This window comes from Schistocerca serialis, chromosome 1, assembly GCF_023864345.2.
Source record: "Schistocerca serialis cubense isolate TAMUIC-IGC-003099 chromosome 1, iqSchSeri2.2, whole genome shotgun sequence".
Classification (NCBI taxonomy): domain Eukaryota; kingdom Metazoa; phylum Arthropoda; class Insecta; order Orthoptera; family Acrididae; genus Schistocerca; species Schistocerca serialis.
Window position 1 is genome coordinate 779,057,293 of NC_064638.1, and position 23,868 is coordinate 779,081,160.

Below are 23,868 nucleotides of genomic sequence, written 5' to 3' on the forward strand. Positions count from 1 at the left end.
GGAGACGACACAGTGTGGTCGAGTCCTTGCGGGAGAGGCTAAAGGAAGAACGCCATGGGCCTGTATTCACCTTAATGGCACGAAGTTTATTAGACAGTGGAGTAGCCTCCCAAGAATTGGCCCATGACTGTGCAAAGTGGGATTTGATGTGAAGCCGTAAATCCGCTGCAGGAGGGGTTACAGAAAACGGGGGGTAAGTAACTGCTCCCCCAGCCAAACGATCAGCGAGCTCATTACCCGGGATACCCACATGGCCCGGGACCCATAGGAAGTCAATGGAACAAGCAGCACGGTGAAGATCAGCGAGATGGTCATGGATGGCAGAGACCAAGGGATGGCGCGAAAAACACCGGTCAATAGCAAGAAGGCCACTCATCGAGTCCGTACATAACAAAACGCGGTTGTGTTGGGATTGTTTAATAAAGGTAAGGGCCCGGGAAATTGCCATCAATTCCGCAGTAAACACCCCACATGAGGGTGGCAGTAGATGATTTTCCGTTCCAACAAAGGACGTGAAGGCATACCCAACATGATCAGCAGATTTAGAGCCATCAGTGTAAAAAACAACAGCATCCCGAAACTCCCATAAAATTTGGCGGAAAAAGGAACGGAACACCACCGGGGGGATGGAATCTTTCGGACCGCGGCGGAGATCCATCCGAATTCGAGGCCGAGGAACTAACCAAGGAGGGGTGGAGGGGAGGGAGCGAGGAAGACAGGACAAAGAAGGAAGCCGAAAATCACGGGTAAGAGACGCAAGGCGCAGCCCAACCGGTAAACCCGCCCGAGGGCGGGAGTCAGGCGGGCGACGTCTATGGTCTGGGAATAGGATAGAATAGGAAGGATGAGCGGGAGAAGAACGGATAGTAAGGGCATAAGACACCAGAAGCTGGGACCGCCGAACAGAAAGAGGGGGGATCCCAGCTTCAACCAGGAGACTATCAACAGGGCTAGTAGGGAAGGCACCGGTGGCCAAACGGATACCACGATGGTGGACTGGATCCAGCACGTGCAGCGTGGAAGGAGCAGCTGAACCATAAACTTGACAACCATAGTCCAAACGTGACAGAACTAGAGCACGATAAAGACGGAGGAGGAGGGAACGGTCCGCACCCCAGGAGGAGTGGGCAAGAAAGCGAAGGACATTGAGTTTACGGAAACATCCTACCTTCAGGAGTCTGATATGGGGCAGCCAAGTGAGCTTGTTGTCGAAAAGAAGACCTAGGAAACGAAACTGTGGAACCACAGGCAATCTTTGTGCAGCGAGATAGAGCTCTGGATCAGGGTGGACCGTAGTACGGCGACAGAAGTGGACCACCCGCGATTTTAAAGGAGAGAATTGAAACCCGTGGGAGAGGGTCCATGCAGAGGCACGCCGTATAGCCACCTGGAGCTGCCGTTCTGCAGATGGCATCGAGGAAGAACTAACCCAAATGCAGAAATCATCCACATACAGGGCAGGGGCGACCAAGGGACCGACAGAGGCCACAAGTCCATCGATAGCAATGAGGAAAAGAAGGACACTCAAGACCGAACCCTGTGGGATGCCCGTCTCCTGGGTCCGTGGAGAACTAAAAGCAGTACCAACTCGAACTCTGAATGACCGATGGATCAGGAACTGGCGGATAAAAATCGGGAGTGGGACCCGAAGACCCCACTGATGAAGGGTTAGTAAGATGTGATGGCGCCAGGCCGTGTCATAGGCCTTGCGAAGGTCAAAAAACACTGCAACCAAATGGCGGCGCTGGGAAAAAGCCTGCCGAACTGCGGATTCCAAGCGAAGCAAATGATCGATTGGAGATCGTCCCTCTCGAAAGCCACACTGGTAAGGGGACAATAGATCCCGAGATTCGAGGACCCAAGTGAGCCGACGGGCTACCAGCCGTTCAAGTAACTTACAACCAACATTGGTCAAACTAATTGGCCGATAGCTGTCAACAGATAGGGGGTTCTGACCAGGCTTAAGGACAGGAACCACAATGCTATCCCTCCACTGAGAAGGGAAGTCACCCTGGAGCCAGATACGGTTAAACACCCGAAGAAGATGGTGCCGTTGTGGAGCACTGAGATGTTGAAGCAGCTGGTTATGAATGGAATCTGGGCCAGGAGCCGTATCATGAGAAGCAGATAGAGCAGAAAGAAATTCCCATTCAGTGAAAGGTTCGTTGTAAGATTCTGACTCACAAGTGGTGAAACATAAGGTGACAGCTTCAGCCTGCTGTTTTTGATGAAGGAAAGCAGCTGGATAGGAGGCCGACGCTGATGCCACAGCAAAATGGGTCGCAAGATGTTCTGCGAGAACTAATGGGTCCGTACAAATGCCATCTGGGAGGTGAAGGCCTGGGAGGGTGGACTGCCGATGGCAACCTTGGAGAGAGCGAAGTGTAGCCCATACCCGTGACAGAGGGACAGTGGAACCAAGGGAAGAAACGAATCGTTCCCAACATATCCGCTTGCTCTGTTTGATTAAATAACGGGCTTTAGCGCGAAGGCGCTTAAAGGTAGAAAGGCTGGCTACAGATGGGTGCCTCTTAAAGTGTTGCAAAGCTCGACGGCGATCACGGATGGCAATGGCAATGGCCGTACTCCACCACGGGACTTGCCGACGACGAAATTGTCCAGATGAGCGCGGGACAGCAAGGTTAGCAGCGCGAACAATCGCGTCAGACACGTCACGTAGGACGTCATCAATACAACCCGACAAAGAGGGAGAAAACTCGACCTGTGCAGTATATAGAGGCCAATCGGCGCGGTGGAAAGACCAACGAGGTAACCTCTCCATCGGGGAGCGGGAAGGGAGCGTGATAATCAACGGGAAATGGTCACTATCACAAAGGTCGTCGTGTGGCGACCAGTGTAATGAAGGGAGGAGAGAGGGAGAAGAAAGAGAAAGATCAATGGCAGAAAAGGTACCATGACCAGCACTGAAATGAGTAGGGGAGCCATCATTAAGAAGGCACAGGTCGTGGTCTGCAATAAATTGGTCGATAAGAAGACCTCGTCTAGATGGAAAGGCACTGCCCCACAAAGGATGATGAGCATTAAAATCCCCAAGGAGGAGGAAGGGAGGAGGAAGTTGCTGAAGAAGGGTGGTTAAGGCAGCAGGTGTAAGAGTCCTGTCAGGAGGGAGATAAAGATTGCATACTGTGACTGCAGAGTCTAAGTGGACCCTAACAGCAACTGCTTCCAATGTAGTTTGGAGAGGAATCCACGTGCTAGCAATGTCTGTACGGACCAACGTACAAACGCCACCAGAAGCCCGCAAGGGTCCGACCCGATTTCGACAGAAAACACGGAACCCACGGAGGGTCGGTGAGTGAGCATCAGTAAAATGAGATTCCTGGAGAACCACACAAGCTGCTGAGTAGGACGAAAGAAGGGATTTCAATTCCGGAAGGTGACGATAGTAGCCATTACAATTCCATTGGAGAACCACAGAACGATGGTTTAAATGAGGGCTGAACACGCTAAATCCAGTCATACCGCCGGGTCCCCACCCGTCACCGACAAGGAGGGGGCGACATCCATAAACGACAGGTCAGAATCCGGTTGTGAAGCCGGGGAAGGGACCTCCGGTGACACCAGAGGCTCTTTGTCCCGGGACTTATGTTTCTTCTTCTTTTCAGGCTGAGATCGAGGAGGGCTGTGTGGCATAATGGAGCCAGCTGCAGCAAGATCAGGAACAGAAAGAGACCGGGCGACCTGGGGGCCGATAGACCGCGGCTCTCGCGGTCGCCGCGCTGCAGCAGACCTTTGACCTGGAAGGTGCCGGGAAGGGGCATCCCGGGAGAGGCGCCCTTGACCGGCAGACGCCGAAGGAGTGGGACACTTCTCCGGCTGGGGAGGGGGAGCGGCGCCCAGAGGAGAAGGTGTGGGAGCCGCAGGGGAGGGGGGAAGGAGAGGGGTCCGGGACGGGGGTAAGGAAGGGGGAGGAAGGGATGAAGATGTAACCAAGGCGTAACTAGATGTCATGGACACAGGGTGCAATCGTGCATATTTCTTACGGGCCTCTGTGTAGCTTAAACGATCAAGAGACTTATACTCCTGTATCTTTTTTTCTTTCTTATAGACTGGGCAATCTGCTGAACGTGGAGAACGACTACCATGACAATTTACACATACAGGAGGGGGAACACAGGGACTCCCCTCATGGAGTGGACGTCCACAGTCACCACAGAGAGGGTCCTGGGTACAGCGAGAAGACATGTGGCCAAAACGCAAGCACTTAAAACACCGCATAGGAGGTGGGATGTACGGCTTCACATCACAGCGATAGACCATAATCTTAACTTTCTCAGGAAGGGTATCCCCTTCAAAGGCCAGGATAAAGGCACCAGTATCAATACGATTATCTTTAGGACCCTTCTGAACACGCCGAACAAAGTGAACACCCCGCCGTCCGAGATTGTCCCGAAGTTCCTCATCAGTTTGAAGGATGAGGTCTCTGTGAAAAATCACACCTTGTACCATATTTAGAGACTGGTGAGGGGTAATGGACACGGGAATTGTGCCAAGATGGGTACAGGCACGAAGGGCCGCAGATTGGGCAGCCGAAGCAGTTTTTATCAGTAATGAACCCGACCGCATCTTGCTCAGGGAGTCCACTTCGCCGAACTTGTCTTCAATGTGTTCCACAAAGAATAAAGGTTTGACACTGGTGAAAGTATCTCCATCAGTCCTGGTGCAAACTAGATAACGGGGGAAAGGTTTTGCCCCTAGACGACGGGCCTGACCCTCCTCCCAGGGGGTAGCCACGGAAGGGAAGGCCGAAGGGGCAAGAGAAGCAGCACTTGAGGAATCAGTACCACGCAGAGAGACGGCCGCAGAAGAGCGGCCAGAGGTTTGGACCCTTATGCGTTTCATCGGCATAGCGTCCGCCCTGATACCACCCACTCCGATCAGGGGCTCTCCTCACGGGCGCCACCCAGCCACAGCAAGGGCCGTCTGGCACGGCGGCCATTGCCGGGAGTTCCGATGCTCCAGGATGACGAGCAACCACTCCAAGGCATGCATGAGGAGGTCACAGCTCAGGTATCAGAAGTGTGATCCCTGTGTGTTCAGGGGGCTCAACCAAAAGGGTACATAGCGACCCCACCACACGGGCTGGCTACCGTGCTGGCTATGCACCCTAGCATCAGACAACGACGTAGAAGAAAAGGTGGAATATACTAGGAGGGCACACGTCGGAGACACTAGGTAAGGTGCTCTTCCCCAAATGGCTCACACTACGGAAGAGAAATTTTGGAATGGAGGTCAAACCCCAGAGGGGGACCAAGGAATGCCAAAAGGAGGAGATGATTACGCAACAAAGCCAGAGTGTAAAACCAACAGAACCAGGAGGATAGCGGGGGCCAACATAAGCAAGGACACCAATAGAGGGAGAGGAGAGGGCGAGGGGAAAGGGGTATGGAGGGGAAAGGAGGGGAAGGGAAAGGAAATGCAGCCCGGGAGAGAAAGAAGGCTGCAATGGCTCGGGGCCCCGTGCTCGCCACGCACGTATCCACGAAAGAGTTGTGGACCCCCTGGGGGAATTCTGTTGAGGAAACTGTAGGGAATGGATTAGTTATGAGACGGAGCAGTGATTACGTTAACAACAAACTCTAAGAGCAAGAAACAGGAAGCTTTGCAGTTATTTAACAAATTAAGAACAGGGAATGCTGAAATCAATCTCATGTGTATGTATCTCTCGAATGAAAAGCATAAGATGGCTTAGTCAAATGTCTTAGACCACTGTAAACTCACGGTCAGTAACAAACAGAAATTGTACTTGCCACTATGTTAAGGAAATACCAATTGAAAAACAACAAAGGAATGTGGCATGATAATGAGTTTCTTCTCAAGAGCATGCTCTTAAAAATTAAGTAGCCCAATGGACAGAAACGTTGTCTGAAGTACAGATTGTTGCAACAGCATTCTGAAACAAGTCCCTGAAATTTAGCAAATGATCTCAAATGCTCATGTAGAATTAACACACATGCTGTGGAAGCAATTAAGGATTATTTTCGGGAAGAACATGAAGAAAACAAAGGTGTGCTGATTCTAGGTAAAGTTAAGCTCCAAGAAAAGTTACACTTCAGGAACACTTCACAGGAAGTTGGTGGTTTCTTCGATTTAGGGGAATATATTCTGGAGGACTGTAATAATAACCTTGCAAATCACTTGCTAGTGTTCACGTTTAAGCTCTGTTGCATAATAAGATTCAACCTGTTGCTGTACATACAAGTCTCAAGGCCACTCCTAGTGACTTCTTACATATACTGAATCAAGTAATTAACCAGTCAAAGCAAGCTGGAATGAAACATACTGCATTCTCTTCTTGCAGTAGTGAACTGAATAAAAATGTCTGGCAATGGCTACAAATTACTGACATAAAAAATAGATACCTGCTTTCTATCAAATGTAGTAGATGAAACCAGAAGAATATGGGCATTTTCAGGTGATATTCATGCCATAAAGTGCATAAGAAACAGTTGATGTAATAACACTGATTTACTTTTTGATGATGACAACTACAATTTTTACTGACAAGATACTTTTGCAGAATTGAAAGTTTGCCCCCAAGTTAACTTCCACTCACTCCGATCCAAAGTCATTTCAACAAACAGACGAAAGACCATTCCTGCAGTAACTCAGTAGCCAATGGAATAAAATTCTTCAAGAAAATTAAAGCAAAATGATTCAAAAGTAGCAAATCAATGGGATTGTTCATTAGATGTATGAACAACTTGGCAGATGCACTTATTTTTGCAGTGATGCTTTGTATACAAAAATACAGTCTCACAAACCATTAATGAAATGGAGAAGCATTCTCGCCGATAAAAACTAACAGCTTTGCTTCTGAATGAACTCCCCAACTTCGAAGATTAACTACTGGCAATGCCTTTGGAATATCTCAATAATTATCCAATGGGGTCTCAGCTATTTTCTGTACAGCAACACTGTTTTGGTATCATGGAGTACACGAGTTGCAGTGATGATCTGTCAGTAATAGACTCTCTCATCTTGCACAAGTACAATTCTGTAAAACTTTCATTATCTTCCTGTAGAAACTTAACATAAATGTCAACTTTCATTGACATCATGTGTAAGCCAAATGCGGATGTTTGCTCGACATTAGCAACAGAAGAACCGAGACAGAGGTTTGAAACACATGCTGTGTGTTCCGTGTAACTTTACAGAGGCTCAATCCAATCCACACTGTAAATTTCATGAACAGATGAGCACTTGTGCTATTTTTGCAGTAGTAACACATACATCCATGGGTCACAAGCGGAGCAACTGATATCTTGTGGCGGAACCCCTGAACAAGGGGAGTCAGTACACTTTCTTTTCTACTCACTATACCGAGACTGAAGAACTGTTTCATGTTAATCTGTCCATTTTCAAGGGCTACAAGCTCAGCTACTTTCTATTTCAATAGTTAACTATGAACAAATTCTCGAAAGTTTGTTGTAGCTGCCGTTTTTAATCTTTTGAAGCCAATGGGGCACTGTACTTCATTGATACACACTTCATAAAATACTTCCAAGATGAGGAGTTGTGCCATTCTTTAATACAATGGGCGTCCGATGACAGTGAGAAACCACCATATTGACCACATGGGGGCAAGCTTGGCACACTATATGTACATGCGTACCATAGGCCATGCTACATGGCAACAGATACATTAATGTCTCAGCCTTGCTGTACCAATTCTTATCCCATCTGCCTGCTGCTCATTTCTGTTAGCTTTCTCATTCAATTAGGATGACTGCTTTTCCCCATTTTCTATTACAAAGCGATCTAAATTTGTCTAATAAAAATTACTCACTTTCTACAGAAGGTTTCTTGAGAACCACAAATTTTAGCACTGCTATGGCCAATTAATATTTTGTTCTTTTTACACAGTTATTAACAAAAAGTAATGAAAGACAAAACGAAAAATATCCTTTATTCAGAACTAAAATAACCGTATCAGTTTTAACCCTTTGGTCTCTCCCATCCCTAGTAGGCTATGTTTTAGCACCGGTTTACAACTGCTCCTTTCCCTTAATAACACAAACCCAAAAATACACTGTACAAATACTCACCAGGCATCCACAAAACAGACACATATTTCGCACTTTATAACAGGATGGAGGAAAGCAAACCACCACCTTTAGTATCTTACCTAGAATAGCAATGCAAGATTTCTGCATATACTTGCCTAATTTCAATCTGCCAGTATGAGGCTACTTTGACTATTGAGTTTCTTTAAAATCATTTGAGAAATACTGTAGAACAACAGTGCTAGTACTTTTGGAACTTGACTGACGGGTTAACCAGTTTTCTTTATTTGCTGCTACAGCTGCCTATAATTGCAGTTGGGACTGTGCAGCGAGTCCCTGTGCAAACTACTGGCTCACATTTGCTCTATGCCATTCCAGAGAACAAAAATCAACATTTTCGTCTAACAACTATCTCAGAATCTAGTGCAATTCTCAAAACTCTGAGGTGAAAGTAGCACACAACAATTAACATAGTTGGGCCATATAACTTAATTTGCCAAGGAAATCTGGCCATTTTGATAGTTTTATTTCCTAACAGGGCAATACAAACTGTCAGTTTGTTTTTTCCACTTCCCAGTTCAACTTATATTTGGTAGTTTTGTCCAAAAGTAGTAGAAATTTTTGTTCATGAACTGCACTACTCCTCTACAAACTTGCTCTTTTAACATGCAATGTTTGCTAAATGAAGTGATTTGTATGTTTTATCACTGCCATCCTCTAGATTAAAATTTCTCAGTGGTCACATTTCTTTAGCATGTGTAAGTGTATTACACTTCTACAATGATTTTAAATAACATGCCAGTGGTTTGCTTCACTTCCATATTAGCTATTTGGTAAAATTTAAGTCTTGTGATTAAACGACAAATTTTGGTTCTCATGGTAAATCAGAAATGCTATTTTCCTATTATGTCAGGCAGTTTGCTATCACCACGCCCACATATTTAGCAAGGTGATTTTTTAAAGAATTCTACAGTTTCAGAAAAATGAAGTACCCAATAGTTTACAAGCTCTATTTGCAGATATTTGTACCCCAACTTCAATTATGAGCATGTTTTTTTCTTACTTATTGTAACTGGATGTCCTGCAGTGCCTCACTGGTAACTCCAACTGGAAATAGTGTGTGTTGATGTTTCACCTCCACTCAGTCTGTCATTTGCTTTTTATGACCAAATAAAATAATACACAGCAACTCCCAGTACAGCCTGCTCTCTGAAATAAATGAACAACAGATATGCGTTAAACAATACACAACCAACATAACATCTTCATACAAAACTATGTGATATGTGAAAATTATATTTCAACATAGATCATAAAAACTAATGAACATTATATACATGATGCATAGACCTCTCCAATTGGAGTCAGTTAACTTAGCTGTTTCGCGAGTGCCGAGCCATGTCACATAACTGTCTTTAAATGAACAAAACTATTTCACCACGGTTGCTAAGGCCTTTCTCTGGGAAAAATAATAGAGAAACTGGAGTACAGAATTGGTGAGGCTCCACTTATATTTATTACAAGCTCAAGACTAGCCAGGGTATGTTGCCTCTTGCACCATTCAATATGAGCAAGGATGGACAAATGGGACACAGATTAATGTGTGCTGGTTTCCTTGTGAGAGACATTGGACAAACAGTGGTGGTTTCTCACCATTAACACTCACATCCCCAAGTTAAAGTACAGCTAAGGTGACAAGCCTTCTCTATTCACTCTCTCTTTGCAGTCATTCATGCAGTCTGACCATGATTTGCTGTGCTGCCTGAGTCATAGTGCTCTTACTCCAGATGAGTGTTTCTACTTGCCTGTCAGTTTTGTGAGTACATAGTGCCACTTCACAAACTTACCAACACACTTACTTGGGGATAGTGAAACATAAGATCAGGAAGAGCAGTAAAATATTCAAACTCCAAACAATAATACTTAGAGAGCACCTCAACTTCCTGCCACTAATAAGGTGGGTACACCATTTGTTTGTTACTTATTTTTATGAGCTACAAACAGGAGCAACTTCAGTACTGGATAGGAACTGTGATTGGTGCGTACAGATGACAGGTGAATTGGAGACCCTCCATTCAGAGCTCCAGGTGGTGTTGGCTTCAGTCACATAGCTTGAGGCTGCTGTCAGGGGGGGGGGGGGTGGGGGGGGGGGGGGGGGGAGAGAGAGAGAGAGAGAGAGAGAGAGAGAGAGAGAGAGAGAGAGAGAGAGAGAGAGAGAGAGAGAGACAGGGATGGGAGGGAGGGACGTCTAGCACGTCCCACGTGTCCCCCAATCGGTCCACTGCTGTGGCCGCCCCAGGTACTGCCTGCACTGAGGTTGACCCCTCACCCATAGTCATGTGGGAACTCATTCCAAAGTATGGCAGGCAGTGAAAGACTTTCCGAGGGTACGATCGTACGGCCTCCCTGGTTTGTTTGACAAACATGTTTCAGGTGTTATCTGTGGTTGATGAAGTCTCTAAGCCAGATGAAGTCATCCATCTTGTTCCAGAGGAAGGTTCTCGGCATGCAAGGTCTGGGCATTCAGAAGGTAGGTTTGCTGGTAATTGGGAGCTCCAACGTTAGGCATGTAATAGGGCCCCTTAGGAATAAGACTGCCAAGGAGGGGGGGAATCATTCCGGATGTGGAAAGGGTGCTTCCGGATGCCATGAAGAGTACAGAGTGCAGCCAACTGCAGGTGGTGGCCCTTGTCAGTACCATTGATGTGTGTTGCTTTGGATCGGAGGATATTCTCTCTGGTTTCGGGCAGTTAGCAGAAACAGTAAAGACTGCCAGTCTCGCTTGCAAGATTAAGGCAGAGCTTGCAATCTGCCGCTTCGTTGACAGAACCGACTGCAGTCCTTTGGTGCAGAGCCAAGTGGAGGGTCTGAATCAGAGTCTCAGGGGGTTCTGTGACTGTGTACACTGCAGATTTCTTGACTTGCACCACCAAGTGGTGGGTTTCCGGGTTCCACTTAATAGGTCAAGAGTACACTACATACAGGAAACTACTACATGGCTATTGAGGGGGCTGTGTGGAAGGGACTGGGCGAGTTTTTGGGTTAAAGGGTCTCAGGAAACCACAGGAAGGGCATCAATCTAAAAGGGGGCAGGAAAAACACACTACGGTAGTTGTACCAACAATCTGTATTGTAGTTTTAAATTGTCATAGTTGTGGTGGGAAATAGCCAGAGCTCCAAGCCCTAATAGAAAGCACTGAAACTCAAATGGTTATGGGTACAGAAAGCTGGCTAAAACCAGAAATAAGTTCAACCAAATTTTTTTCAAATGACCTAACGATGTTGAGAAAGGATAGATTAAATACAGTGGGTGGTGGCGTATTTATTGCTGTCAGAAGTAGTTTACCTTGTGGTAAAATTTAAGTAGATAGTTTCTGCAAATTAGTACGGGCAAAGGTTATACTTGACAATCTGACTAAACTATTAACTGAATTGTTTTACCAACCACCGACTCACAAGACATAGTACTCATGTTCATTTTTGGAACACAACCTACGACCAGCTTAGAGACAAAAGTGATGACACTTCCTGCAGGACCTGACCATTTTACAGAGCAAAGCTCAAGCATACACAGTGCAAGCTGTTACTGATTTGTTTGACTGATGGGGCTGCTACGTGCTATACCACTACTGCCCTCCCCTGACCTAAGCCCTCATAAGTTCAACTGTTTCTACACTGAAGGAAACACTTCACGGCATTTGCTTCAGAAACACTACAAATTCATCAGGCAATAGACTGTGCCGCTCGAACTGTCAACACAACTGGCACTGCTAAGAATATCCCACGACTTCCAGATCGCTGGCTATGGGTTATACCCAATGCTGGTGACTACTTTGAAGGTCAGTAAAACTGTGAAACATGTATCTATTTTGTACGAGCTGTAAATAAATAGTTTCCACTATTAAAGTTCCAACCCTAGTAATATCCGGCACTCCCCAAGGAAGTGTTATAGGCCTTCTATTGTTACCAATCGATATTAACGACATTGGAGACAATCTGAGTAGTCCTCTTAGATCGTCTGCATATGATGCTGTCATTTACCATCTTGTAAAATCATCAGGCGACCAAAACGAATTGCAAAATGATTTAGATACAATATCTGTATGGTGCAAAAAGTGGCAATTGACCCTGAATAAAGAAAAGTGTTAAGTTATTCACATGAGCACTAAAATAAATCCGCCAAATTTTGATTACACAATAAGTCACACAAACCTGAAGGCTGTAAATTCAGTTAAATACTTGGGGATTACAATTACAAATAACTTAAATTGGAACGATAACAATGTAACATTGTGGGTGGAACAAATCAAATACTGCAATTCATTGGCGGAACACTTAGGATGTGCAACAGGTCTACTAAGTAGACTACTACACTACACTTGTACACCGTATGCTGGAATATTGCTGTGCAGTGTGGAATCTGCATCAGGTGGTACTGATGGATAACATCGAAAAAGTTGAAAGAAGGGCAGTTAATTTTTTATTACCGTGAAGTAGGGGAGATAGTGCCACTGACAAACGTGTGTTAGAATGGCAATCATTAAAACAAAGGTGTTTTTCATTGCGACGGGATATTCTCATGGAACTTCAATCACTAGTTTTCTGCTCAGATTGCTAAAACATTCTGTTGGTCCCACCTACATAGGGAGAAATGAAGATCACAATAAAATAATAGAAGTCAGGGCTCGCACAGAAAAATTAAAGTGCTAGTTTTTCCCGTGCACTATTCAAGAGTGGAACGGTACAGAGACTGCTTGAATGTGGTTCACTAAATCCTCTGCCAGGCACTTTACTGTGAGCAGCAGAGTAATCAAGTTGATGTGTAGATGTAGATGTGCACCATGATGGCTGCCAATGAAGAGCCTAACAGTCCTCAAACAACTTGAGATGCAAATGCTACAAGTTGTTAACTGCCACTAAACCTCTGGATACTGCTTTTTACCAGCAACTTTTTTTTAAATTCATGTCTGTCACTATGGACAGCAAATATTATAAATTGACAAAATGCCTTATGATCTTACAATTTTTGTATTAAATGAATAAGTTTTGTCAGAGGAAGTAAATAAAGCACGTGGATGCACACATTTGTTTTGCACCATTATACCTGAACTGCATCATGATTTATAGATGTTCTCTTTACATCCTCAAAGTGCGGAGACTTTCCTTTTCACATAACAATGAAATTTGAATGCTGACAACTGAATCTAATATTTTTTCATGCATTCAGATACAAACTGATTTTTCATTGCACTTACACCCATCAAAATCTTTCCAGTGTACTTAATTATGAATTGTTTCATCACTGAAGATAACTTTGTGCAGCGTTAAGAGACCCACACACTAGTGACAATTCACAGCCATCTGTCACATGGGCAACAGATCGCTTTGTAGATCAAATGTGTGGGCAAATCACAGTGGTTACTGATCACTGGTCATATGAAATTCCAGGCATTCTGCTGGTTCACATGCAATATGTGCTTGCAACATGGCTATAACCTGTATATTTGTTAAGCATGTGTGTGCAGTTCTGTTTTGCTTCACTTTGCCCACATTGAGTAAGAAATTGACGTTCGAATTTATAGTTATCCAGAGCCCATAAACAACAAAGAGAAAAGGGGCTGAAGACCGCACAGTATAGTTTCTTTAAACTCCAAACCAACCAACCCGCTCCAAGAAGGAAGTGGAAGCCAAAAATGGCATTTACATCACGAAATAATATACCCTCTGATTTTGCAGTGGTAAACATTTTGAAACTTCCACTAAAAATGTAGAATTGACAGGAAATTCATAGCAACATTCATAATACAATGGGATCTTTCTTACAATTCAGAGTTATTTATGAATAATTGTATCCATTACTAAATTTTTTAAAGTCCCTAGTCATTTTGTATAATTAGCTCTCCTTGATACAATTTATAACAAGAGACAGTAACCAGTAGCGCTGCCATTGACACCATCTCTCTAGCAACACCAGGTAATTAAATTATAAGACTAAAATAAAAAAAAAAACTGAAAGCTAATAATCATAAAACATATCGTATTAGCACATTCGATATAGACCTGTGTATACAACTCATCTATTGTCAGTGAAAAATGTAATATATTCTGTAAAGTAATCTACAGTTCCCAAGAAAATAATTTCACAACAAATTTAGTAAATTATAATTCTCATTTATTTTAAATTTACGATTTTGCAGGTATTCATGTAGAGAAGGGAAATTATCTACAACTACTGCTAAACTTAGCAATTCATTTTCCATTGCAGAAATTATCTAGACAGTGACTTTCACAATACTCAATCAAATTGCTCGTGAGTGGTATGTTGAGGTGAGCGACCAATTACTGGTGATATTGCAAGCGACGGATAGCTGAGATCTGCTGCTCATGTGGGGACCTTTACAGTTTCATCTTTCACACCTTTCTGACATGGACTCAAAATTTTTCTAGCTCACATACACAAGGATCTATTAATTCTTGTATCCTCATACTTTTATTTCCATACTTTCCACCAAAACTGCGTATTAGCGTGGTATGCCCACGCACATGTGCGCACCCACAAACACAAACACGCATGCATTTGTGCCAAGGTCCCCCCCCTCCTACACCACTGTGCACACGTTTTACATAGCATAAGGGTATCACGAAATACAAATGATGGTCAAAGCACAAAAAACTGATTATTTTATTCACAGTCAGCATAGTCCTTCACTAACTCTTCATACGCTTGAGTACGAGTCTTCATCTGCCTTTCTGCACCGATTCTTTCTTCCTAGTTCGGGCATTCTTTATGGTAACACTATATTTTTTGCCTATTCTGTCCTGCTTATGTAATCAGGAAGAGAAGTCTACCACATTAGCTTTTGTTTCTTCATGCAGATTTTTATCTACCTATTTGAATTTACGAGCTAGATTCAGCTTTCTCGGAAATTCTAGTAGCTCAACAATTTTGTTGCCTCTGCTTTAAATTTCCTTGGGCTGTTTGGCAAACCTCAATTCCCCTCAGTAACTGCTTTCCCTAATGATCTGCTACTGTAATAAGAACTCTTGTGGAGGTGCTTTGTCTTGCCCAATGGTTTAAGATTTTCTCTGTACTACTTTTGTCTTTTCCTATCTTGCTCATCCTTCAGTTTTAACTTCCATCACTTTGAAGTTCTTTTTTTCTTCCAACCTTCGTAATTTAAAACTTTGGTGCTCCTAATAGATATCCATCATAGTTCACTGGTTTCTGTTTAAGTTTATCTCTAAAGACATGTGATGTCTCAGCAGATGACAATCTTGAAATAACAGTAGGTAACGCAACTAAATAAAATATAATGATCCTTTGACACCCACACCCACACACACACACACACACACACACACCATGGATTTTCAATATTGTAAAACAATATACTTTCTCTTCACATTGTTTCTCTAGATCTAACCGATTGGTTTCTCCTTTAACTTCAACAGATTCCTTCAACATGAAATATAAGAGGAACAGTTATAAGATTTTATCGTTGTTTGTCTGCCACAGGACAGCTGTGGTATCAAATCGCTATACAGAAAAAAAGATCTTTGCAGTAGAACCTTGCTTCTCAAAAAACTATGTGCAGAATTATCATTAGTATTTTTCTCAATATAGACATGTTTGCTAAACAACTTCATCTCATCATACAGATTGTAATATGAAAATAGAAAATATAGGAAAGTTTTCAGCATACATAACAAATTAGTCCCTGCCCTATACATAGGTGTATTTGTAAACTCAAGTCATCTAGCAGGCCATGGAGCCAAATTGCACACAAATGACACTACATGCTTCCAGTTTAAGTGTCTTCCATATATTGCGTGGCATCGCATTTTCATCTTGCCATGAAGACTTGACTTCCACGATCAATTTTACCTCACTCTCAATCATCCTACAATCGCTGTGGAAGGTCCTGATGCAAGACGAGCCCAATTCACCCACCCAGTGCATCCCACTCCCACCTTGTCACAGGGTTATCCTGCACCATCAGAATCTCTGCCATCTATGAAAGCAGTCAGTCGTACCAGCTCTGCTGCAATTTCTGCTCAGCACTTAATGTGGGTGTGACCATCAACCAGCTGTCCATCAGAATGAATTGCCACCACCAAACTGCAGCAAAGGACATAGAGCTAACTCTACCCCCCCCCCTCACCGCCAGTGGTCTAACACACTGCTGGGCACAACATGGTCAATCTCGATGGCTACTCTGCAATCTGTGTCCATCACCAGCTACTCTGTACTACATGCAAAGGGATTATCATTGGAAAACATATTTGGCTCTCATAACTCCCTGGCTGTAAGCTCCACTAACTCACTGTCCCCATACCTTCAACCTAACTGTTTCTCCTTCCTCCAGCCTGTCAGCCCTGCTGATCCATACCTCCATGTCATCATCATGTTATGCGCTTGAGAGCGATGAGGCATGTGCACACCAAGAGGACAAAGGATTTAGGGTCGACAGAAGTGTCCGAACCCACGCGTCGGCTTTGACCTGTTGCGTAAGGATGTTGTGTGTGACGTCATGACAGTGCGGAGTTTGGTTTGTGAGTGTGGCGTGTTTGTAGACGTAGTCGTGTTGTGGTTTGTTGTGCTCTCTGGTGGTATGTTCAGGGTTTTCGTTTGTGTGGTGTAATGGGCTCAGTTTGCTTTTGCTCATTATCCAGAAGTGTTCGAGTGTCGGCTGTGTTTGTAGTGGAATTCGTTTCAGTGAGTTAACGATTTTGTGTGAAGGTTAATTTAGTGTTGTTCACTGTACATCGTGTGGTAATTTTAGTAAAATTAATCGGTTGTTGTTCTTTTTCAGGAATGGATATGACAGATAAAATTAACAGTGCACAGGTCAAGGGAAGTGTGACCCCAATGTGTGGCTGTGTATGTTGATATTGGTATCGGGAGATGTTTTTGAGCTATATAGGCCAAGGGAACTGAGTGATCCTAATTTATGGGATCGGGAGCTGCTGTTGAGCTATATAGGTCAAGGGAAGTGTCCGATTCCAGACGATATTGTGTTTAGTCGTATTTGGGGAGTTTTGTGATGTCTGTTTTCGTTGTTTTGTATGGGGTGGGTGTTTAAATTTGTTTATATTTAGTTTGCCCCCACCCAAAAACACCCCATTTCCCGCACTTGTCCCGTTAGTGTCATTAGGCTTTTTGTGGAAAGTGTGTGTGTGTGTGTGTGTTTCGTTTTTGAAGTATTTTCGTCCTCATAATGTGTACGTACCGACTTTATATGCGCCATATTGGCATTGTAGTTTATGGTCGTTTCCGCCATATTTGTGACATCATGGGTCAAAGCAGACAGGCGGGATCGGAACCTTCCATATTTCCAGGATTTATTCTCAAAACTAGCACAGCTCCCATTTTTTTTTAGTTTGCCTATCAATGACCCCACGTATCTGCTACTCTAAAGTCCTTACTTCCATATTAGTTACCTGTTATCCCAAATACTTATTTCCATCCCCCTCAACCAGTGTATTTTAGCTTGTCATTTCCAACTGTCACACAACTGGTACAATCTTTTCCAAAGTAACTAATTAGTTAGTTAGTTGCGTGTTCCATTGATCAATCACATGGTACTATAGCTGTTATGATGTGGAACATGTCAAGTGCATAAGAAATGCACATATGAAAAAAGACAGAGTTAAAGGTTAATATTTCTATTATTTACCCCATTACCTCAAATGGCACAAAATGCATATACTATATTAATAGATTTATTTATTCCTATTCAAGAATTTAGCTACAGTATATAAGGAGATGCGATTTCAATTTATTTTTTAAGCTATTACTGCTGTGTGTCAGACATTTTATTTCATCTGGTAATTTGACGAAAACTTTCATAGCAGCATATTTTACCTCGGTCTGTGCCAAAGATGAGTAAAGAATACTGTTAGGTCTTTCTTTTTTCTGGTATTATAATCATGAACGTCACTGTTTTTAAACTGATACATGTAGTTGAGAACAAATTTCATTAACCCCTAGTTCTGTATCCATCCAGCCCCCCCCCCCCCCCCCCCAAACATACATGCACGCGCCCACACACAAAACCCACAATGACAGGCCTAAAAACTGGAATCATAAATAAATAGGTCTACTGCAAGCAATTCAAACCGCACAGAAGCCTATACACAGATACTGTAAGCTGTTGCAAGCATAATCCCAGTCCACAAAGCAGTTGGTCAAAAACTTTTGATTTCCATTCAAAACACGAGATCGCTGACCTACACCATTTGTTTAATAAATGTTCAAAACTAAATCGTGACCTCAGTTTGCAGTGTGTAATGCTAGGTCTACACAATATTATTACTGTTACAGCAGCACTGACCATGGAACTACTGCTACACCACAACTATTAAAGCTTACAATGACATTCCTTAGATTAAGGTTCCAGACAGTTATCTAGGCAAGTTTTAAAGAATGAAGTAGTAGTTTCAAAATAGCACAACAAACGTGAAATGTCCACTGCTTCCCCATCCCCTCTCAACTCTCTTCATTTAAATACTCAGAAACATTATCACAGTGTTCTGCAAGCTTAAACATCCCATTTTAATTTCATAATCATTATGTCGATTCCATTTTAATCATATTTGGGAGAGAATGACCGTACACTGGTTGCAACAAAGTACTGTATTACAATAACACAGTGCTCTATAACTCTCACCACTTGTTCCTTCTATGCTGTCTGGACAAGGGGATTCAATAGTTTAGGACACTGAGTTCATTAATGAGGGGGGCAAGGATCAAATCACAGATTCCCAAAACAACTCAAGGCAGAAGCACAGTTGACTTGCAAACAGCTATTACCAATTGTTTGCTATAGATTTTATTAAACGCATATAGTTATACGTCATTAATGAACACCCCCCCCCCCCCCCAGAACCCGTAAGAATTTTTTCCTCCACATTACACAAACAGGAGGAAACACTGAAATTTTCACACAAATTGTTAATATTCCAATAGTTTCCCTGGTACAAGTAATTCCTTTGGTCAGGCTACCACTTTAGAAATGCAATATACATTGTTACAGTACTTAGGCTAATATTTCGGCATCATATATGGGACACGAGAAATTAATGCTTTCCCATGCAATTCTTATATCACCGAGTCCTCGTGTGCAATACCATTAGTTTCCAATCAGCATTTCATGTCAGCTAGGATTGAGAACACCCATTCTCATGAACATACGCATTCTCGTTATGACAATGCCATTGCAAGAAAACTATACAACGTTGAGAAACACACATCGTTTACAGCAATTCTGGCCGTTTCGCATGCTTCCAAACGCGATATCGGTCTGGCCGATAAGTAGAAATAAAATGCACTACCGCTTATCTGCTGAGGTGTGCATACAACTTCGAAAAATTAACTACCTTTTATAACTACCATTCCGATTTGCACGGCTGTGAAGGCTTTAGGTAGCACTACGAGGAAACTTAACTAATCTGTAACATGTGTGAAGATCTCCGTTTCATACAATAAGTAGCGACTAAATTGACAATTACACATGAGAGATCTGAAAATAAAATGTAACGATGAAATAATTGAACGAATATGAACCAGTTTATAAAGCCCTGTAGGTAAATGTTCTCTGTTTAACAGTACTACAGGATACCACTTACTGCAGTTTCCATTATTGACATTACACAATAAAACCGCCTTTTCGAAGGCGGCAAAATTACATATACGTAACTCAAGCCATTCATAATATATACGAATACAGTTAATTACAAACTAATCTACTGTGATACTACCTAATAATTACCACTTCACCCATACTACAGTACTACACGATCACTCAAATCCACCTTCAAACCGGCTCTGTCCAAGCTGTCCATAAAACTTGTGCCGCCAACAAGCATTTGTATCTCTGGAACTAGTTCGGTTATTAAACTAAATACGAATTTGTGCAGTTGCACAAGAAAGGGTTACAGAGAAATCCTAGAACCATTATACTTTCTTAAATTCCACTTATAGTTTTCAAAATTACACATTACTAAAACACGCGACGTATTAAAAAAAAAAAGTCCAAAATAACATAGGGCTCAGTTATGATTGAGAAACCCTAAAACATATCATTGTTCAAAAATTTAGATATGACTCATTTATTTTTTTAATTCCTCAAATTTACCTCGATTCTCTCTGATTACATGAAACGCATTTTCAAAGATTTGAAATTTTGAACATTGATACATCTTTGATCTTTGGATTGCAGGGTAAATCGTAGCGGCAAGTTTGAAAAATTCGAAGGAAACATGCCGAAAGCTGGTTTTAAAAAAGCGTCATTCCCACAAAAGAAGTCAGCAGTTTCAGATACGATCAGTGATCTCTCAGACGATGATTTATTGGAATCAAAGCCAGTCAAGATGCCCATAAAACCGATGGAAAATGTTAGGCCTGTGAGAAAAAGAGCAGCGGAGGACACGTATCCCATACAAGCTGACGAAGATACTTTAAATTTAAACTTGGATGATGAAGTTAGTAAAATGTTAGAATCATTCGAATCGGGTATGCAGCGTGCATTAAACGCGAAGAGAAAACGCCTACAAGAATTTGCATCAGGTAAATGATTTTCATGTTTTTTAATCTATACGGGTCGTAGGCTTAATAATTTTGCCGTTAAACAGGATTAAAGACCTACTGTAAGCTAAACACGTCTAAAAGAACATTACCAGCTATAACGATCAGTCTGAGTAATAGCTTACTTTTATGAATAAGAAAGGCTCTCGGTAACATCTACAATTATGGTGGTCTGTGACTCACTGTAAAATACACAACGGTGACACATTTTATTGCGTCACATATTCCAATCACAGATGCAAATGGAAAAAAATGATTAACTATACCCAACATGCATATTGTTATTAAGCCGAAATTATGTTTCCTGTTCTTTGTGGGGCGTGGGGGTTGATTCGATCCTAAAGCCAGTGCTTACAATTTTATAAGCAGTTTCTTGCCTTTTTCCTGTGAGAGAGACTTTGACTCCAGAATCAATTTTCATTCTGCAGCGAAGTGTACACTGATTTGAAACTTCTCGTTAGATTAAAACTGTGCTAAACCAGGACTCATACCTGGGGCGCATTTGGCTGGAAGATTCATATCAGCACACATATTGCTGCAGAGTGAAAAATTCGTTCTGGAGCTGTGGCTGAGCCGTGTCTCCACGGTATCCTTTTTCCCAGGAGTGCTAGTCCTACAAGGTATGCAGAAGAACTTCTGTGAAGTTTGAATGGTAGGAGATGAGATACTGGCAGACGTAAAACTGTGAGAGTGGATCATGAGTCGTGCTTCAATAGCACTTTCTCATGAAGGGCAAATGTTCCAAGTTAAAGGCCCAGTCTGGGACACAGTTTTAATCTGCCACAAACTTTCAGAGAGATTTGATGTCTCCTATTAGTCCAGTCCATAACCTGATATTGAACTTACATTTGAAAGTTGGTGTATATAATGTAGAGAGCATAACATGTTATCCGTCAGTATGTATTGCATCCCTGGTTACCACATAAGCTCTGTATTCATGGATACATTTGAAACATTGTTACATAAAATAAAAACTGAAAATCTAAGAAACTACTTATATATCTGCTGACTTCAATATAGATATAAGAAGTGATGACAAATCTGCTCCATATTTAAAGCCAGAAATTGACTAAATCTAAATTTTGATCAGTGCACAGGAGTTACACCTACTGCTACAACATGAATTGATGCTATTGTAAGTAGTTACAAGTGCAGTATAAAATAAAACTTTGTTCTAGATCTAGGAGTATTAGACCATGCAGCTTTATTTGTATCACTACCAAAATTATATTCCTGCTGCACAACAAAAGATGTAGGAACTTCAATCAAGAAAGTGTGGGGGTATTTATTAAAAACCTAAGCCTCACCATGTGGCCAGTCGGTAAACACATTTCAACAGATAGGTCAATCCATGTGAAATCAATGAATAAAAAAGTAAATTTCAACCTGGATGATTTAGAATTTTGTAATTTTTTTGTCATTTTATTCTACTTATCAAAATTAGGTAAAATCCAAAATTGTAGGTGCTTTGGAATTTTGTTTTTGGGTTTGAAATTCTTAAAGTTCCCAATTTTTTGTGATTTTTGCCATATTTGAACACTAACTTCACTTAACAAAGGTTTATTCAGCACTTGCACATACAAGAGCGAACTGCCTCTGGCCAAAACACATACTGTATATATACAGTTACAGAACATTCCAGTACAATGATTCTTGACATTTGTTGATACTTCTAGAATGTACACGAACCGAATATAGAAATTAATATTTTACAGTTCAGGTGAGTTTTGAACTCGCAACCCTCCATGCAACAGTGTAGTATATAACCACTACACTATGGCGACTGTGCTACTCAGCTTCCTCTGCGACATTGCTCTCTCCTCAAGAGAACAGCGTCTCGGTGTTACGTCCTCCTAGTCCAGGAACGAGTCATCAGTCCTGCATACTCCGACTCCCGGTGACTGATGTATGCCCTGGCGGTGATCTTCTTAGAACTTCCCTCGCCACTACATTCTTCGTCACCTATCTGCTTGTTGCCTGTCGCTGGAGCTTCGAATTTACCCTGGGTTGCAGGATCCTTATAGGTCTTCATTCGAAGGACATTGACCATATCTCTAATCTTTTGTCGTCTTGTGTGGGGGGTCGAAATCTTCAACTTCATAAGTAACATCATACAACTGTCTTACAACCTTGTAAGGTCCAAAGTAGTGCCTGAGGAGCTTCTCAGAGAGACCAACCTTCCGAACAGGAGTGAAGATCCAGATGAGGTCACCAGGCTGGTAAACAACAGGGTTGTGGCTCACACATACCTTTGGCGATCATTTTCTTGAGCCTGCAGCATGCAGAATCAAACTAACTGCTGAGCTCTGGTTAACACCTGGCCAATGTAGGCGTCATCCATGTCATCAGGATGTAATGGAAAAACAGTGTCCATCGTCGTCGTCGCCTCACACCCATGTACCAGGAAAAATGGCATAAATCCTGTGGTGTCTTGTTTGGTGGTGTTGTAGCCAAACGTCACGAAAGGTAGCACCTGATCCCAGTTGCTCTGCTCAACATTAACGAACATTGATAGCATGTCGGCCAAGATCTTATTAAGGCTTTCAGTAAGCCCGTTACTTTGTGGATAGTAGGCAGTCATCATGTGATGAGTTATGTTGCACCGACAGTTTATCTCTGTCACAAGATTCGATTGAAAAACTTTCCCTTGATCCGTAATTAACGACCTTGGGGCACTGTGTTTTAATACAATGTCTTCTATTATGAATTTGGCTACCTCGAATGCTTCGGCTGTTTTAATGGCTTTTGTAATGGCATAGTGTGTCAGATAATCAGTGCAAACAATAATCCATCTATTGCCACTAGCAAACGTTGGAAATCATCCGAAGATGCCAATCCCAACATGCTGGAGAGGCATTTCGGCTGATGGAATTTGTATGATTCGGCCAGGTGGTTACTGAGGAACTGCCTTTCTCCTCTGGCATTCTCAACAGTGGGACACATAGTGACAGACACTCCTAAATAAACCTGGCCAGAAAAATCTCTTGTGGACACTGTCGTATGTCTTAATAAATCCTAAACGTCCGGCCTCAGGTGTGTCATGGAATTTCTGTAGAACATCTAAGCCCATGTGTTTAGGAATCACTGGTAGCCACGTCTTTCCAAACGGATCAAAGTTTTTCTTGCAAAGCTGTCCATTAACTTCCTTAAATTGTCCTTTCACATCCCCGGACTGATTTAAGGCAAACATAATTTGAGATATCTTGCCGTCCTTCTTCTGCTCAACAGAGAGATCCTGGAGTGCAGCAAGACGGT

The 23,868-nt window shown here is 42.6% G+C and overlaps 2 protein-coding genes across 2 annotated transcripts in view; one reads left to right on the plus strand and one right to left on the minus strand.

Moving 5' to 3' along the window:
- The window catches only part of LOC126483208 (CCHC-type zinc finger nucleic acid binding protein-like), a 33,917-nt gene extending 13,909 nt beyond the window's left edge, over positions 1 to 20,008 (minus strand). The window contains exons 1-2 of the mRNA XM_050106598.1: positions 19,788 to 20,008; positions 9,091 to 9,236 (exon numbers count right to left, since the gene is read on the minus strand). The gene's annotated coding sequence lies outside the window, so the exon portion shown is untranslated. The remainder of the gene's footprint in view (positions 1 to 9,090; positions 9,237 to 19,787) is intronic.
- A 279-nt stretch (positions 20,009 to 20,287) lies between these two features.
- Positions 20,288 to 23,868, plus strand: part of LOC126458200 (X-linked lymphocyte-regulated protein PM1-like) — an 89,316-nt gene continuing 85,735 nt past the window's right edge. Inside the window, exon 1 of the mRNA XM_050095095.1 lies at positions 20,288 to 20,595. Within this exon, the coding sequence (XP_049951052.1) occupies positions 20,289 to 20,595 (307 nt within the window). The 5' untranslated portion in view covers position 20,288. The remainder of the gene's footprint in view (positions 20,596 to 23,868) is intronic.